This window comes from Malus domestica, chromosome 04, assembly GCF_042453785.1.
Source record: "Malus domestica chromosome 04, GDT2T_hap1".
NCBI classification, from domain to species: Eukaryota; Viridiplantae; Streptophyta; class Magnoliopsida; order Rosales; family Rosaceae; genus Malus; species Malus domestica.
The window spans coordinates 8224641-8244401 of record NC_091664.1 but is presented as its reverse complement, the minus strand read 5'-3'; the positions used below and the strand labels follow the sequence as shown (position 1 = coordinate 8244401).

Genomic DNA, 19761 nt, shown 5'->3' with positions numbered 1-19761 from the left:
GGTTTATTAATTGTCCTTTGTATTAAGTTTATGTGGTTTATTAAATGTCGTTTGTATTAAGTTTATGACTTATTCATTATTGTTTCATTAATCTAGATGTCTTCAATAATTATTGTACTTATTGTCAGTTGAGTCTACAGAGCACCCATTAATTATTGTACAATAGATGCCTTCAATAATTCAAATCACCTTTAATAATTTTGACAACGTACAAGTGAAAAGACTTGTTACAAGAAGACAATTCAATTTATTACTAGAAAATACCAACATAGTACATGCAAAATTATTACATAACATAACACATTATTACACTTAGGATTATCCATCACCAACATTCTCCTTCTCGACACCATATATGCTCAACCAAATCCTTGCAGAGTGTGTCATGACATTGAGAAGATTGAATTCTATTTAAACATCTCATATACTCACTGAGTGTGACCCTATCATGTTGGGTCTAGTATGTGGTTGCAGCAAGATATTCAACATCTCTTACCATAGCTCTAGCATATGTTGGTTGGTCATCATCCATCTTCGTCAAAATCTTCCTCAATTTCGACATATTCATCTTCCACAATCATGTTGTGCAAAATTATGCACGTCATCATGATTGAATGGAGGTCTTCGGTATGCCAAAGTCGTGCATGCCCTCTAACAATGGCCCATCGAGCTTGTAAGATCCCAAACACTCTCTCCACATCCTTCCTGTAAAACTCTTGTCTCTGCGAAAATAATTTATTCTTTGCATTATCGACATGAGAATAACTTTTCACAAAGGTAGATCAGCTAGGATAAATACCAGCAGTTAAGTAGTAACATAGTTCATGCCTATTACCATTTACTTTGTACCTTTATTCTGGTGCCCATCCATTGACAACATCATCGAACAGAGGAGAAGACCAAAGAACGTTGATATCATTGTTTGATCCAGGAGCGTCGAAGAATGCATGCCAGATTCATGTGTCATAAGACGCCACAACCTCGAGCACAATGGTTGGCTTGTTGTGACGGCCCTTGAATTGGCCGGCCCAAGCAGTAGGACAATTCTTCCCCTCCCAATGCATACAATTGAGACTTCCTATCATGCCAGTAAAGCCTCTTTTGTCTGCCTTGCGTAGAAACCGATTCAAGTCTTCACGATTTGGCTTGCTGAGGTATGTGGCTCCATATATGGCTTTAATTGTCTTACATAAACGCTTCAGGTTCTCAATAGCAGTACTTTTCGCAAGTCAGCAATACTCTTCAATTGAGTTTGCAGAGCACCCATTAGCTAGCATCCGAAATGCATATGTGAGCTTCTGATAAAGTGATAGGCTTTGTCGACCTACGACATCTATCTTCCTTGCAAAGTAGTGGTCATGATGGACAACTGCGTTCAAGATGCTTTCAAAAAGCTATATTCTCATCCGAAACCACCTCCGAAAATCATAAGAAGAATATCTCAGACGTTCGATGAAATAATCTTTCATCATCCGGTCACGACATTCTTCTCTATCACGCTGCATAAATGAACGCCCCATGACAAAACCATGATGGCTAGATTCGGCATGGTGCTGCTATTGAATAAGCGAGTTTGCAAATTCAGCTTCTTCTGCGTTCATTTTTGCATCGGCAGTTGCATGGCTTGCTTGGTATTGTGTCATCTGCATTGCCAAGCTACGCCTACTTCTATCACCCATTGATGAGATATTGATGATTTTTAGGAAAGAAAAACACTTTGAAAGTTGGAAGATTGGTGAATATAGAGGATTATTGAAGGTTTGAATGTTGTGTGATGGTGTGATATTCAACTTGTGTTTATATATAGAGGATGATTGAAGGTTTTAGTTTCATATGTGTAGGTTTGTGTTTCATGCATTTCATGTGTTTTGTATGTATGTTGGTATGTTTTTCGTGTGTGTCATGTGTTTCACATGTGTTCTATGTGTGCTTCATCTCTATCATATGTTTTGTATGTCCTTCACATGTGTATGAGCTTCACATGTGTTTAGTATGTCCTTCACATGTGTTTTGTATGTGCTTTACATGTGTTCTGTGTGTCTTGTGTGTTTCATGTATTTTGTGTTTATACATCTCTATCATGATTTTCATATTTTTTCCATAGTGTTTTGTGAGTTTCATGTATCGATTTAGTGATTTGCCAATATTTATCGGAATTTAAATATTTTTAGATTAAAATATTCATAAAATTAATTTACGATAGTTTACATAATTTTTTTTAAAACAAAAAAGTTAATTTAAGAAAACAATTAGGCCAAATTCATTCTTTAATGATCTGGGGTTAAAATTTTAGGTCAGAAGGGTTGGTGCAGAAAAGTTGTTTCTAGGCTAAAACCTAAATTTTATGGGCTAAAAATTTTAGGTTTTAGGCCAAGGGTTGGAGATGGTCTAAGGGGTTGTTCAAAAAAAAAATTATTATTTTCTTGACAAATAATTAATAAATATATTTAAATTTAGGGAATTATTATCAACACTCCAAAATTCTCATTATGTACTTCAAATTTTAATTTTTTTTTAGTACAACTATATATTCTACACTAAGAGCACTTACACCCCTAACAAATGTGCTAGCCCAAAGTCTATTTTTCAGGCCACCACCCCCCTCCCCCCAAAAACTCACTCCACCCCACCCAATAGGCTAACCCAAAGTGGAGGCTAGCTTTGAGCCCATCACATAATGGATTGAGTCCTACATGACGCCAGGCTGATGTTAGCTATGTAAATTTTTTTTTTTCTTTTTTTAGCCTTTGGCGCGTGGGCGCGCGTTGCAGCATTAAAAAAATTGTCAAAATCTTACCGTGGGCCACGTGCCCACTTTTGGGCTGTTGGATTTAATCCTTTTTGAAATCCAATGATCCAAATTAATTAACTTAAAATAAAAAATTAGAAAAATTGTTTAAAAGTACATAAAAAAATTAAAGGGTAAATTACATTTTACCTCTTCAGGTTTGGGGTCGATTTCAATTCCTTACAACATCTTTAAAACATTTCAATTTCATACATTTACTTATCATTTTATTTCAATTTCATACATCCGTTAGAAAATCTGTTAAGTAAATCGTTAAATGATGATGTGGCAAATATGAGATCCACATTTGTGCTGACATGGCTGCCAAATTTGTGCCACGTGGCAAAAAAAAAATTTATGCATTAAAAATATTAATCATATTTATTAAAAAAAATTAAAAAAAAAAAACCCCAATCAAACCCATAAACCATTCCCCCCAGCTCACTGGCTTCGGATTCCTTAGGAACTCCGAAGTTAAGCGAGATTGCAACGAGAGCAATCCCAGGATGGATGACCCACTAGGAAGTTCTCATGTGAGTTCCTAGAAACAAAACCGTGAAAGCGTGGTCAGGGCCCAAAGCAGACAATATCGTGCTACGGCGGAGTCGAGATCGGGATGTGGTGGACCTTGGGTCGAGATATGACGATTTGGTATCAGAGCCAATCCATGGCCGGAAGTGTGCCGACGAGGACATCGGACCCCTAAGGAGGTGGATTGTAACATCCCACATCGACCAACGGAGAGGGAGTGGATCCTTTATACCTTATATGTACATGCCCACCTCCATTATCACGAGACCTTTTGGGAGCTCACTGACTTCAGATTCCTTAAGAACTCCGAAGTTAAGCGAGATCGCAGCAAGAGCAATCCCAGGATAGGTGACCCATTTGGAAGTTCTCGTGTAAGTTCCTATAAACAAAACTGTGAAGGCGTAGTTAGGGCCCAAGGCAGACAATATCGTGCTACAGTGGATCGAGCTCAGGATATGGTGGACCCCGGGTCGAGATGTGACATCCCCCGCAATCCCCCCCCCCACCACCTCCTCTCTTTCACCTCAACCCAGCAACAAGAGGCTTTGTTCCCCCACTCTATCTCTCTCCTCCCGTAATCGGATCTGATTCACATCCCGAAACCCGTACACCTCCACACCCGTAAACGATGAGCAGAGCCGGAGAGAAGGAAGACTAAGACAGCAAGTGCTTCTACGAGTCCCTAGATCGCATTGTCTTGTTCAACATCGAACTCTGACAAACGAGGATGGTTTCTGGGTTGGTGGGGGAAGGAAGGTGACGGACAAACGATGATGGATGGGTTGGTGGGTCTCTAGGGAGAGAGAATGGAGGGGAGGTGAACATAGTGGATGAGAGGGATAAGGTGGGATAGGGTGGGGCGGAGGAGAGAGAGTGGGTCAGGGTGGGCTATGGTTTCTAAGTTTGATTGGGGTTTAATTTAAAAAAAAAATTATAAATAGTTAGCATATTTTAATATTTTAAATGCATAAAAAATTATTTTTTTTGTCACGTGGCACAAATTTAGTAGTCACATCAGCACAAATGTGGATCTCATATTTACCACATCATCACTTAACGGTTTACTTAACAGATTTTCTAACGGATGTATGAAATTGAAATAAAATGATAAGTAAATGTATGAAATTGAAATGTTTTTAAGATATTGTAAGGAATTGAAATCGACTCCAAACCTGAGGGGGTAAAATGTAATTTACCCAAAATTAAATGATTATATATATATATATATATATATATATATATATATATATATATTAACCAATCTTGTCACGCCACTTGTCATTTTCCGAAAGTACAATTTTTGTGAAAGATGGTTAGGTGTGTATGACAAGTGGCGTGACAAGATTGGTTAAAAATTCTATTCAAAATTAAAAATAATATTAGTTTTTATTATTTTATTCAAAAAAACAAATAATATTTTAATACGAATTAACTAGATTCTTGCCCAGCTCATTTTTTAGAGGTGGAGATGCACTTGTGTGAAATCCCGTCCCCGGAATTTCACTATTCATTATGTATCTTGTAATTTAAGTTCGTATTCCACGTTTACATTATTTTTATTACTTAATTTTAATTCCGTAAATTTTGGGAATTAAATCGAATAGTTATCGGGTTTGAATTTTTGAAATCAATCTTTATCTTTCGTTGACTTTTCGAAGTTTTAACTAGTGTTTTTAAATAGATCTCGAACCCACGAACGCATAGGCGAAAGCTGTTTGCGAGTCCGAGTTATAACGGTACAGTTACGGATGTTTGAAGTTGTGAACTATAGATTGTGGGAATTATTTAATTCCCATATGTGGGTTAAAGGTTAAGTTAGTTTAAAAAGAGGACCAAATTAGATTTTTAGAGGGGGAAAAAGGACCAATAAGGGAAGAAACAAAAAAAAGGGGGATTTTTCCCCTTCCATTTTCGTCATCCCGTGCACCCACAAACCCGACTTCAACCCGGCTGAATTTCGACCAATCTCCACCATTTTTTCAGGTCATTCTCAACCCTCCACCACCTGCAACTTATTCCACAACCTCTCATCTACCTTATTTGCTCAAATTGAAAGGTTTTTAAGGCCAAATTCGGGTAGAACTCCACCGGAGAATCCGGGGGTTCTCGACGGCGATTCGTCGTTTTGGAGAGTATCACCATTCACCATCACCCTTGATCAACTTCTCTTGGACCCAAGAACAAGACCCAATCAGTTGTAGGGACGTTGGAACACCAAGGAAGCCGAATTGAAGAACACTCACCTTAGGGTTTTTGACGGGTGCGAGCCAATCTGAGGGCCTTTCTGGCCAAATTGGACTTAGCCACATGTATAAAGTTTACACTACTTGTTGAGATCTTTATTCCTGTAAAATTTGAGAATTTTTGAAAAAAGTCGAATTTCCCGGTGTGTGACATCCGATTTATGAAATGCTGATGGTTAACATTATGTATGTATAGTCTTATTTGAAAATTATCCATTTATCATGTTGAATTTGTTGCCTTAAAGTTAGTGAATGCATTAATGTAATGTTGATGATGGGGAATCAACAATTATTTTGTCCCATAATGTGAAATTGTTTCTCTTCATATTTGGTACAATTTTGCTAGAGTTGTTAGTATACATTTAGTCAGACGTGGTCCAGATTTTATCCTTGTGATGACAGTGAATAGCCATTGTTGATGAGCATATTGATTCCATCTCATTGGTTTAGCATTATCAGACCTTTCTGCTTATGTCTGAAGTTGAACGAATCCTTATATGTATGTATAAAATAATGAAGGGATGAAAATGTTTCCTTATTTACCCTATACATATATCTATGTATGCATATTCAAAGGAACTTACGTATATCCCTGGATATATATATGCACCAACTGCCAAGGCTTTTATATACAGGTACATCTATATTTGTAAGTAGCATCTTCACTTACTTTCTCTAAGTGTTTTCATTCAAATGTTACATTTATTTTGATCATGTTAATTCAAGTTAACCAAAATAGTACTTGGATCTCATAGTGTGAATTAGTAGTTCCAAGTAATCTAATTAAGACTAGAGTCGGAAGTGATGCATTTAGTAATTGCATATACTTGAGAATAGGAGTTGATCGAGGTGATGGATGCTTGTAGTAATAATTCGAAACAATGCTTTGGAACCTAGATGGGAAATACATAAATGGATGGTGTATGTGCTCATGTTGTAAATCATAAGTGTGGAGGTAGGAGGTAAGTTATGTGTTGGTTTGATAGCACCATGTAGCATTGGTACATCGATGACCCTGCTTGGTTAATCCGTGTTGGGGGGTCACTACCTACTTGGCTATCTTGACCCTACTTGACTAATCCGCGTTGGGGGTCACTAATGGTCCTGTTTGGTTAATCCGCTTTGGGGGACCATACTATATATGGATCGCGCTTGGTTAATTCGCGTTGGGCGATCCTTATGGCCATGTATGCTTAGGAGTGATCATGCTTGGTTAATCCGCATTGGGTGATCACTTCCTAACAGCTGTAGGAGCGACTCTGCTTGGTTAATCCGCATTGGGGGTCACTGCCTACTTGGTTACTTTCTCATGGGTGGCTCTGCTTGGTTGATCCACTTTGGGGGGGCCACTTGCTATTTGGTTACTTGCGTAGGCTTCGGTCGAACAACGTCTCTCTAGCTCTATTTTGAGTGTATCCGTGAATTTTGGCTTCGAGAACTTTGAGTTGATTTAGAAAAGTCGTTGGATGTCTATATGACTCCTTCGAAGTTTGCAAAGGTTTGGTATTAATTTCTTATGAATGATTTATATTCAAAGTTTATAAACTGTGATTGATGGTTGGTTTCATCATTATTATTACATACTTTGTATTATTGTCGCTCACACGAGCTTCGCAGCTTATCCGGGTTGTTGGTTGCTTGATGCACCATTTCCATGATGTAGGCACTTATTTCACATGCGACAGGTCTGGGTAAATTATGAGAAACCGTTTGATATTTTGATTTCGTTAAGTAGTCCAAAATCCTTGCTCTTGCTCATTTCCATAAGGTTATCTTAGAATCCTAGATTCGAGTAAATGGGAATTACCCACGATGGATCTTGTGAATACAAATTAGAATTACCATGTTATTATCCATAACCCAAGTAGGGAATTATGTAGAGTTCTTTAATTAAATTCGTGAAATGATATGTTATCTCACTGATTGATTAACGTGATTAAATATTAATATTGTGCTTCGTGATTCCTTGATATGTTACAAGTTATGGATTGAGATATAATGTTCGAAGCATAGTGATTGGTATGATGTAGTGAAATGTGATTTGACTTGTGTATTGGAAATGGTTGTGGCATGTGATTGAAATGCATATTGAATTGCTTGGGAGATGTGAGGTCTAGTAATGGACCGATAAACCATTGTGATGGGGATTTGTTGCTCGATATTGTTTCGTTGAGTTGAGTCTTTCTGAATTGAGTAACTTGAATCATGTCTTGTTCTTTCGAGCCGTTGTTATGTTTCCTGGACTTCCGTTCAGTTCTGTTGAGTGGTCCGGAATTAAGTTCTGATTGGATTCCGTTGAGTGATGGTCTGGAATCCCTTTTACTCCACGATTCCGTTGAGTGATGTTCCGGAATCATATCCTGATTGGATTCCGTTGAGTGATGGTTCAGAATCCCCTTTGGTGCCTTGGTTCCGTTGGGTGGTCCAAAATTCCCTTTTTCAGAGATGTAGTCTTCAGCCAAACTATGGCGCTCTAGCCCGCATTTCAACGTGTTGTATGTATTATTGATGATGTGATGGTTGGCATTATTGATGGATGTGTGATTATGGAATGATGTTGGTTATGGTTATGGTAATTATGATTAGACTCGTTGAACTTTATGACTAGTGAATATGATTGTGCTCCGTCGTTTGTCCCTTGTAATATTGCATGTTATGCATTGTGATATATTATTGAGACATGGCGATTTAATTGATGAATATTCGAGTGTAATGAAATGACGAACTACGAATGGCTTGATCCTTAATGAGGGTACGTAGGCAGTCTAACGAGGAGGTTAGATGCAGCCATAAAGTATACGAAAAACTACTATGCGATTCGATTCTCGAGTTGTGCTTTGTACATATCCTGGAGGCGAGGTATGTTAGATATACAAGTATTGGTGTCATCACGTGTCGATCCTGGACGTATGTTGGGATGGGGCGTGACAACTTGGCCAATTACTATTCATTTGGGTGGATTAAATGGACTTTGGGCCAACTCATCATTTTTTAGGTGTGGAGTTACTCTAAGGGGAGGGGGAGTTCGATTAAGCAACACAATGGGCAACTTAATTTGGTATCGAATTTATCATCCACGAGATTCGAATCTAAGACCTCTCACTTACAAGTGAAGAAAAATACAAGTGTGAGAAGTGCAAATTAAGATTTTTGGATTGCTGATAACAGTTCCTAAATTTATTATAGAAATTAAAAAATAAGATACAGCAATGCGCCTACACACAGACATTGGATAGATGTTAAAGACACCATACGTTAGCTTCAAGGAAAATTAATATGGGCTTACTCTATCCCTACTCATCGTTGAGCGAATACAATCCCTAATCCTCGGAATGATGTTTGCCTTGTTGGTTATGCTGACGAGGGTTATTAATCTCACCCGCACAAGGCATGTTTTCAAGAGGGTTATGTCATTGCGGTTGGAGATACTGTAATATCTTGGAGATCAACCAAATAGGACTTGGTTACTATGTCTTCCAATCACGCATAGATTCTAGCCAAACACGAAGCATCACGTGAATGCTTTTGGTTGAGGGGTGTGATTGATCATATAAGAACCTCATGTGCTTTATCTTCTATCATTGACATTCCAATAATGATTCAAGAAGCCAAAGTTGCATGTATCAACCAGTTAAAGACAGTGTTGGAACCAAAGCCGTGCACATCTACAAACGAAGTTGAATTCCAATCAAGATAGCCCATGATCTCTGGCGTGGAGAGAATGGGTTTGATTGGGGTGTGATTGAATCTGAAAAGGGTTGTCTACATATGTTCGAAAAGGAGAATCAAACAACGGGTATAGGTTTAAGAAATAATGTTATGAACCATCCTTGACGAATAGCCTATGGTGGAACATTAAGGAGATGAGTTCTCCATGGACGTGTCTTCGAGCAGACAATGACGTATGGGCCTATGTTAGGCATAAAGAAAATATTTGTAGTAGTCTTGAGAGAGTCAAAGAGAAAGAGATGTGGATGTCCCCCTTGATAAATACCCAAGTTAGAGTATTTATAGGGATCTTGAAAGTCTTTATAGGGAAAGTAATCATCACCAAATTGAGAGACTATCTATGAGAAAATCTAGGATAATTCATCAAATTGAGAGGGAATCTAGGATAAGATACCCAATCCTCTTAGAATCTTGCTTATGTGGTCTAATCCCCAAGATATCCTAATTTGACTTGAATTAGGGTTTCTTTACTTAGGAGACAAGTAATATCTTTTATAGTTAAACAGAGCCGATCCCATGACAATCTTGCCGACCTATTCATGAAGTCGATGTTGAAGCCTACCTTCAGAAGCTTTGTCATAAAATTGGTTTGTGTAAACGTTCATATTTGTATCACTCGTAGTTCTCTTGGATAGTTTTGTCGAACTCAAGCGAGTATTCTGTAGTATACTCACATGACCTTGTTGTACTATGTTTTCTACGATCAGTAGCATTTTTTCTTCTGGGTTTTTGCTAACCTGACGAGGTTTCGATGAGGCACATACTCTGGGCTGGTCATACCCTTGTGTATGTTAATGATCATCCTAAAGATGTGAAACATTGAAATGCGCCCCTACTATGAGACTAGTGTTAGAAATTATTTATATATGATGAGAACTTACGACAACAACCATCTTACAATTATGAAGACTGGATGCGACTACTTCTAAGTTGTGAATAGAATTATTAATTGGGAATATGATTGCATAAACTTAAAGTAGAATCCCAATAGGATTGGAGATCAAATTCTCATAGAATTTGTACTACTTGTAAGGCCAGGAGGTAAACATACAATTCGCATAACCTGAGCCCTTGTTTCTCCCTCTACTGTCTCCTCTCTCTCACCCATTAATTAAATTCACAACAGGTTACAAATTTTAATTAAAATGTTTAAAAACGTTACTGTAGAATTAAATTATAATTCCTTCCAAATTTATGCTCTTTTTTTTTTTTTTACTTTATTTATCATTATCAATGCGTTTAATTTCCCATATTAAATTGTACAATGGTCTTGAACTATACAACTAGTTTAATTTTTGTTCCTGAATTTTAATAATAGTTGCTCTAGACCTCAAATTATGTCATGTGTTGCACCAATGACCTTTTTCGTTGACGCCACCAAGTTTTTCACTAAGTTGAGAGATAAAGAAGGAATTTCAATAAAAAAAAAAATTGAGATAAAATTGAATAAATTAGAATTCCCCACACAACTGTCAAATTGTAGGAAAATGTTTGATTAAATTTAAAGCACAACAATGAATAAAAGAAAATTTGAGAAGTCTATCTCTCATCTGACATCTTGGTGTAGTCCTACGTCTCATACCCTATCTTACCACAACAAGAAAAAGATTGTAGGTAGACCTTCATATTTGAAGCGCTTTCAGAATGCATTGCTTCCTTCACCACCGCGGAACTACAGCTCTTGTTTAATTTGGATTGGGAACCCAAGAGATGAGACATAAGAGAATTTGAGTTATCATTCCTATGTTATGGGGGGCTAGATACAGGAGATGTAAAGGCTTCCCAACTAAAGCTTCATTCGCTTCTCCAGCAAAAGAGTACTATCCCTCATCCCGAAGAATAAAAATAGAGGTCTGCCTTGGCATTTGACTTCCCAATGTAAGTAGGGGAACAACTTTATGCTTTCTATTTAGAAGAAATTCCAATGGCTCCCCGAGAGCTTTAAACAGTAATTCAAATTGTGATAGTGATCGTTGTGGTGCTAGTGTTGGTGATGGTGATGATGATGTTGGTGAGGGGATAGTGATGGTGGAGAAGATGGTGGTTGCAATGGTGGTCGCAGTGGTGAAGAAGTTGGTGGTGCAATAGATGGCAGTGGCAATTATGATGGGGGACACTATTGGTGGTGGCATTGACTTCGTAGGTGGTGGTGGAGGAGTCGGAAAAGGTAGATGATGTCATTTAGAAAAAAATCAATGAGTTTATCATATGAAATAAAAATATTTGTTAAAGTTTATACTATGCTTCTACTAAAACAGCTTTAAAAAGTAATTTAAATGCTGTTTTTTAACATGTGGTCAAATATCTTAATGGATAGGGTAATGAGTTTTCACTCATGCATCCCGATTCAAAACTCTCCCTCCTCTAAATTATTGTAATAATTTTAAATCCTCTCATCTCCTTTTAATAATAAAAGTTACTATCTTATTAAGCATCATATGTGAGATATTAGGGATGACAATGCAAACCGTTAAACCCAATAACTGTGGATAACTGTCCAAATAAGACGGATTTGGAGATGAAAATTATGGTATATTTTGGATAGGGGAAAACCCAAAAATATTATTCGGTTATGGTATTAACTATGGTTATATGAGTCTCCGATTTATATCTGTTCCCGAATCCGATATATAACAACTCATATATAATATAATATAGTATTGTGTTATAATATATATATATATATATATATATATATATATATATATATATATATATATATATATATATATTCTCTAAACTCATTACCTAGAGAATTACAAAAGTTGCATTTTGTGGAAAGTTTACAAGTTTTGAATCAAAACCAATGTGAATTCAATAGTGCTTATAGGAGAGATCAAAAAGATCATCCAACATCATCAGTGTCTTAAATTCAATGCTCTAATTTTGTTGTCACAAGTTTTAGAATTATTTCACAATTTGTCTTGTCTCTTTTTTTTTAGTGATTGTTGTTTTTGCTTTTATCATTCTTTTCTTTTTTTCATTGGACCACATTTGGCTTATCATCAACAATTCCCACATTTGGACCCATTTACCACATTTGGCTTATCATCAACAATTACAAAAGAACGTTGTTATGTTTTTTTATGATTGGACATAGATATTTAATGATCAAATTAGTATCTATTATATTATAATGCGTCAATTGAACGAATATATTATAGGTATTGGTGAAAATGGATATAACGGTTAATCGATGAATAATCCATTACCCGGTAAATGGTTATAAATAACCCTCGATGGTTAATTTCGCTGAGATATAATTAATTTTCATAATTTTAAAGATGAATATATCATTTTCGTTTTTAAACTGAACCGTCGCTATGAGATACCATCTCAAATGCCACGGATACTTCGAAAAAAAAGTTTATCGGGCAGAACAGAGAAAGCGTCATCCTTATACAAAAATAATAGTTAAGAAAATGCTGGCAACAAAACAAATCACGGATAGAGCTCCAAACGCGTCTGACTCCCATCAACTCTGCTCGCGGCTTAGGGTCGCCGATGGCGGCAGTAGCAGCCGCAGCTTCACCGTGCATCTTCTGCCAGATCGCCGGAAAATCCACCTCGACCACTCTCTTCCACACTGTCTGCTCTCTCTCTCTCTCTCTCTCCGCCCATTTATTTTTCCTTTCCACTTTAGTTTGGTTGCTCAGAAAGTTGACCTTTCAATTGGGTTTTATCCCCTTCCCATTTTCTCAGCAACCAAACGCTGCTTGTCGTAATTATCTTGATGCTGTAGTTCAGTAATTGGTCTACTGGTTTTTCCTGCAGGATGAAAAGGTCGTTGCTTTTCAAGACATCAACCCTGCTGCTGTAAGGTACTGATAGAATGTAATTTCCCAATTTTTATGCATGAATTTTACCATGTTAATTGAATTTTAAGTCGAATTCCAATCTAATCCTGTGTAGGCATTACTTGGTTATTCCTGTGGATCACATTCCAACTGTTAAGGATCTTCAGAGGAGACCTGAAGACTACTCTTTGGGTAATCTAATCTGAATTTGTTGGTATCTTTAGATCAAAATCATATCTGATTGAACCAATGTGTGACTTTTCTTGCTATTTCTTAATTTTTCGCCTTTTGTTGTTGATATGTTTCGTGCTTATGTTCTCCATTTTTTTCATTGTTATACAGTAAGTCACATGTTAGAAGTGGGGAAAACGCTAATACAACGAGATGCACCGCAATGCCATCAGTACAGGTATTGCCTTGCGATTTAAGTTTTTTCTTAGTATTATTTTCGGGTTTGTATTTGCGTGCACAAACAGATTGATCTTGAGAAGCTACTTCATGTAAATCTGTGCTAAGATTTGCTTCACGTCATTATGCTATCCCCAAAGAATTCAGAACAATCGGTTGGTTTAATAAAATCTTTATATGCTGTCTTAAACAGATTGCTTAATGCATAAATGAGCTGGTGAAGAATGTGACTTTTAATTAATTCTGTAATTTGGTGTATCCCTGACCAACTAGGCCGCTTTACGCCTTCTTTGGAAGAGGGTCTTTCTGTAAATGAGTTTGTGAGATTGCTTATGAATCCTTAAATGAATATACAACAATTAGACATTTAAACTTGAATTAGACCGGGCATGCACGCATCATTAATTGGAAATGATTGGATCAAAATAATAGGATTTCATGATTCAAACGATTTCAAATATGAAAGAGTTTTGATTATGATTTTAGACTTTCCTTTTGACAGATTTGGATTTCATCAGCCTCCATTCAACTCCGTTAACCATCTTCACCTACATTGTTTTGCACTACCCTACACACCCAGGCAAGCTATTTGGGGTTTTCATACTTGTTTTGTACCTCGGGGATTTCTCTTACATGATTATATCCTGCTAGTTCGTTGAACTGACATACCTAATAATACTTGAACAGATGGAAGTGTATAAAGTATTTGTCTGTGGGATCAATTGGATTTGTTGAAGCTGAAAAGCTGTTGGGCAAGATCAAGCCTTTGCCACCAGTTATTTCAAAAGTTTGATGCGTGTTGTGATTAGTAGTTGAAACTTGAACACGACTGCATTGGCTTTCCGTAATAAGCAAGTCAACTTTTTAACACAACTGAACAAAGGTATAGATTATCTTTCAGCATTCTGATGAATTATGTATTGTCGGTTGTTGTTATTCTTATAGTCTGCATTTCCTCAGTGATGCTTTTGTTTCAATTTTTGGGTGCTTTGTACAAATTACTCTACATGCTCATAAGAAATACTAAGATTTAGAAAGATCCAGCAGCAGCAATTTCTGGTGTATAAGCTTAGTTGGTAGTCTCCTTAGCAAACATCATACTGCATTTGCTTATCGGTTTTTAAGAGATAGGTCTTTGAGCGATAAGATCTCTACTTGGTGGGATAAACGAGCTCGTGAAGTTGAACATGGGCAGGGTTTGCCTGCATTTTTAGCTTAAAAACGCCGTTTTCGAAGCATTTCGTCAGACGCATTTCTTCAAACAGAACGTGTGAAAGCATAAGAGGAAAATCAAGACGTACAAGTTACAACCCTTCTCATATATTAACTAATAATTAAGAGAATCATTTGCAACTAATGCTCTCAAAGAAGTAGGCTACTTGAATGGATGAAAAACCTCTGTGTTGATTTGTAAATCTCAATTTTCTTTTTAGAGTTACAATGTGTGTTCTTCACAATGTGAAAATTTTAAGACTTATACTACTTTTAATTTCAATGGAAATTATTCGGAAATTAAATTCAGTAAGTATGGAACTACCCACCCTTTTGGTGTAATTTTAAATTGGTCCTAATAACCCTTTAAAACTTTTGAAATAACTAGCTAACGTTTTGAAAAATGGAAATTTGCTAATTCACCAATGTTAAGTGATGGCGTTAGCGTTAAGTAACGATTTCACTAACATTAAATTATAATGTGGAAAAATAATGAAACTGGTTATCACTAACATGTCATTTATGGAGTTCTGTATCCTCAAATAGATCCTTTTATCCAAGTTAAACTCTAAATTTGCTTTAGTTGAAAGCGGTTGGTTTAGGGATTAGAGCTTGATATATGATCTGAGAGTGAAAACCCATCGATCCTACTTCATGTCATAACTGACACTTGGTGACTAATCTAATTTATAAAAAGTAGGTAATTGTTTGGAATTTGAAAGGTTCAAGCGATCGTTTAGAATCATCCCTTTCCAAAGAAGGCAATTCCTTTAGCTTTCGACTCACTCATAAGTCTTGCTTATGATACCATGCTTTAAATTGCAGCACACCTAGAATCATTATCGGATCATCACCATGGCGTTGGCAGTCTCTTAAAACTCCCTTTTGCTTCTCGTTGCCCTCTTTATTTTATGGTACTCCTCTTAGGCATCATGACTACTGATTGTGGAGACGTTACTCGACCACGGGCCGTTAGATTATGACACAAATTCATCTTTTAGCTAGTCATATACTCATCTTAAGTTTTAGTTTTCAAATTAAATAAATCAAGCGTAATCGACAAACAAGATTTAACGGTGTGTGTCAAAGTTAAAAATGGTGTGTATTTGTCATTTACCATTTTCCACCTTGAACTTGAACATAATTTAAAAGTCAACCTCCGTTTCCTTTTTTTACAGTTTAAACTTTAAATTTAGTGAGTTATCTAATCTAATTCAATACCAGGCATCAAACATGGAGTTCACATCTTCTACATGTGGTTTTTCTGCATCTTTATCTCATTTGTTGACACTTAATCGTTCATTTAAACCTCATTTAATAGTGTTAACTCTTCAACTTATCTTCTCAATAAAAAAAAATTAAAAAAAACCAAAAATAAATTAGGGAACTTTAACGAAAAGCACCCGGTACTGTTCACTTTAACGAAAAATCACATTTTTACACTAAAAAGTCAATCCTGGTACTATTCATTTTACCCTTTATTTTGTCCTTATCATTAAAACTCAAAGTTTTCAAGCCTTTTTCATTAGTTTTCCTAATAAATTAAGCTAGAAAGACACGTGTCACTCAAATAAATAAAACACATAGAGATCACACAGGGTTTTTAGTGCAAAAAATTTAATCTCTCAAACGTGACCCAAATGTAGTCTTCATATAAGATAGGAACTCACAAGTCACAATTCAGTTTGGTAATGGTAATGTTAACGTTTTTATTCTAAGCATGAGTTTCTGTGCATTGACCATGACTTAGCATTGAATAACTAGTAAAAGCTTAATTAGCTGCCCTACTGGTTTGAAATCAAAAGAGTTTAATTAATTAATAAATTAATAAAGATGTTAAAGCAAAATAAGGAGGATGGATGGATGGAAAATAAAGCCGGCAGCCCATGAGCCAGCTTCTTCTCCTGAGAATTATATGCCTTTTGGGTCAAAGCCAATGCACGAAAATAAGGGCAGCCTAGAGCCACATGACAAATGCTGCCGACATTGTTCAATCTGTATCTCACCACAATTACCCACTATTTGCAAGTAGTCATTTACTAAAGTAGTAAAAAGGTATTGAGTCATTGCATGATGACATAAGTTCAAATCCCGTGATTAATTTAACATCTAATCTAATAAAATTTATCGTTTAACCAAAAAAAAAAAAAAAACAAACCCAATAGTTCTTTCTTTTGGTCACATTTTCCTTTCCATTGTATGGGAGAGTTTTCACTTTCTCTTCCAAAATATATTTTTGTTTGACAAAGAAAATTGGTTTCAATACATTTATTTTTTCAATCAAAAAGCAAACAATAAATAAGTGTGTAGAAAGACATGATCCATAACTTCCTATGTATATATTATTATTCAAAATTTCACCAAACTTCAATGTTCAAAAATTAATACACTTACCCCAACATCAATGAGTGCATTTTTGCTCACCACCATTTAGTGTGATGTATGCTCACCATCATATTTATCATCGTTAGATGAGTTTGAATTTTGAGATTTGTTCTTATCCATTACACGAATCTCGAAATTTAAATTCATCTAACGATGATAAATAGGGTGATGAGCATACACCATACTAAATGATGGTGAGCGTACACCATACTAAATGATGGTGAGTAAAAATGCTCACAAATCAATAGCTTCAAATTCCATAAAATTAAATCCAACATTCTTATCTTAGTTATTAGCCAATAAGAATATTAAACATTTAACATAAAACAATACAAAAATGAATATATGAGTGGTCAAAGTGGTGAATCTAGAAATCATACCTCATGGCTCATGTGGTTCTAGTATAGAAGTTAAAAACTTTTTTAAAACATAGACACGTGAGAAGGGAGCAAAAAGTTTCGAGTTCTACCAAAAAAAAGTTTTTAGAGTTAAATTGTTTCTATTGAGTTTTGTCAATGAGAGCATTTTGTCGAGCACTTGATAGACTTGTCGACATCTGTCGAGTGATGCTGCCAAAGCCTGTTGAACTTATTGAGACATGTTAAGTATAACCTAGCGACATTTGTAGAACAGTCATTACATTGAACGCTTAAACTTGGTGGTCACTATGAGGTCTTGTCCCATATTGCCATAGGGTACCCATAGGACCTCCCAAGCTATTTTCTCGTCTTCCGTAGAATTCAGGGACACAATTGGTCCCTTAAGGGTGCGTTTGGTACGTGGGACGGGACGGGACGGAACGGGACGAGGCGTTCCGTCCCGCGTTTGGTGCGCCAAAAATGGGTGGAACGGGCTGTTCCATGGGACATATTTTAGGTGTTTTTGCGTCCCACCTCCACCCCCTGGAACGAGTTTGTTCCACGTCTGTGGAACACAATGTTTTACCATTTAAAGACAAATATACCCCATGCATTTTTCAAAAATTACACCTTCGTTCCGTCCCGTCCCGTCCCGTCCCGTTCCGTCCCGTCTGCGTACCAAACGCACCCTAATGGATCCACCCCTAAGTGATCGGTACAATTAAGTCGTTTTACAAAAGCTCAAAACAAAATTGAACAAAATTATACAGTTGGGTCCATTTTGAACCGTTGGGCATTTTTGTTAATAAAAAATCAAATCATACTTTACCACTACGATTCGGATCAACAGATTTGGTCAGTTTGATTCACAGCCCTAGTCGTGACCTACCAGTGCGTCCACAATTACTTTACTTTTTAAAATCACAGGCATAATTTGAGTAGATCGTTTTTAGTCAACCTTTAACAAGTTGATCATATGAAGCATGAAAAAATCACACATGCATAAAAGGACCCTACGCGGGGGAAGCCGGGACCTTATAATATAACAACCTAATACAGACGACATTCTACTGTTACAAGAGCGGAGCTAGAAATTTTTTGTCAATCTTTATGAACAAAAACACTTTATAACGTATTTTTCACAATATCAATTAGCTTATGAAAATTTTCACAAGGCGAACCAAGAATTTTTCCCTACTAAACAAGTACATGTTAAAATTCAAACAAATAAAAAAAACTTGAAATATGTATGTACAAGAAGCGACGAGAAAAGTGATGTAAGGAAAAGAGATTGTGTAAATTGTATTATATAATTTTGTACAACTTTTTTTTAGCACCTTGATAGTTTTAGACTAAGTTGAGAGAGATGTCGGTCAAGCCACACAGTGAGCAACCTAATTTAGTATCAATTTTTCTATTTACGAGATTCGAACCTAAGACATCTCACTTACAAGTAAAGAAGAATATCACTAGTCCGTAGTATTTAGTGGCATAATTTTATATAATTAAACTAAAAGAATTATAATTAATTATATGGTGGATTACATTCAAAAATTATAAAAGTTAATGTAAAATTTTATGTTTCAACGAATTTAACACAAGTTGAAACTGAGAATTTTCACATAAATATCAAGTAAATAAAAACACTTCTAGATTGTAATATAAATTCTTATTTTTGTGCATTTTAAAAAGCGTATAAAAGCATCCATGGTACGAAGATTTAAACAAGTTCTAGTGTTCTGACTGATTCTTCGATAAGAATAGTAAGCATGGCAGCAGATGGCTGGCACCTCCCGCGCCCGGATACTTCGTTCGTTTCAAGGCAGATATTATTTTATTTTTAATTAAATTCACAAATTGAAAAAAGGGATTTTGGGATCTTCTCCAGTCACAATCAAACACATCCCCATCAGAAATGAGAAAAAAAAAATGTCATTAGGTTCTTCTTTCAAGGCTATTTTGGTCATTTGGAAAAAAAGTCTGCAGGTTGTTGGTTCAGAGAGCTCAGAAATCATTTGATCCTATGCTTCAAGCTAAAACAACCAGTTGAGAGAGAGAGAGGGAGCAAATGGGACAAACAAAACAATCAAACAAAGAATATCAACTTTTTAAATTTTATTTTTATTTTATATTTTATTAGATGGGACAATTTGCAAGAATTACTGGAAAACTGGACCTCAAGCAGAAGCAGCATAGCACATTGACAACCCAAGAACAACTAGAACAAAAGATTCGATCGTTCACGAGATTCTGCAATTTTACAGCAAGTATCGCATTTCGTTACGTCCTTCTCAAGTGCACTGGGGTAA

General features: G+C 36.2%; 1 protein-coding gene across 2 annotated transcripts; it reads left to right on the top strand.

The window, feature by feature from the left end:
- The first annotated feature begins 12614 nt into the window (after nucleotides 1–12614).
- LOC103433011 (bifunctional adenosine 5'-phosphosulfate phosphorylase/adenylylsulfatase HINT4) lies at nucleotides 12615–14549 on the top strand. 2 transcript variants are annotated; one of them, XM_008371235.4, is made up of 6 exons: nucleotides 12615–12879; nucleotides 13066–13112; nucleotides 13204–13280; nucleotides 13431–13497; nucleotides 13999–14076; nucleotides 14184–14549. In XM_008371235.4, the coding sequence occupies exons 1-6, from the start codon at nucleotides 12796–12798 to the stop codon at nucleotides 14287–14289; spliced, it is 459 nt and encodes a 152-aa protein (XP_008369457.1). In that variant the 5' UTR covers nucleotides 12615–12795; the 3' UTR covers nucleotides 14290–14549. The 2 variants fall into 2 exon arrangements, with proteins under 2 accessions (XP_008369457.1, XP_008369458.1); XM_008371236.4 differs by lacking the exon at nucleotides 13999–14076 and having other exon boundaries at nucleotides 12669–12879.
- The last annotated feature ends 5212 nt before the right edge of the window (nucleotides 14550–19761 follow it).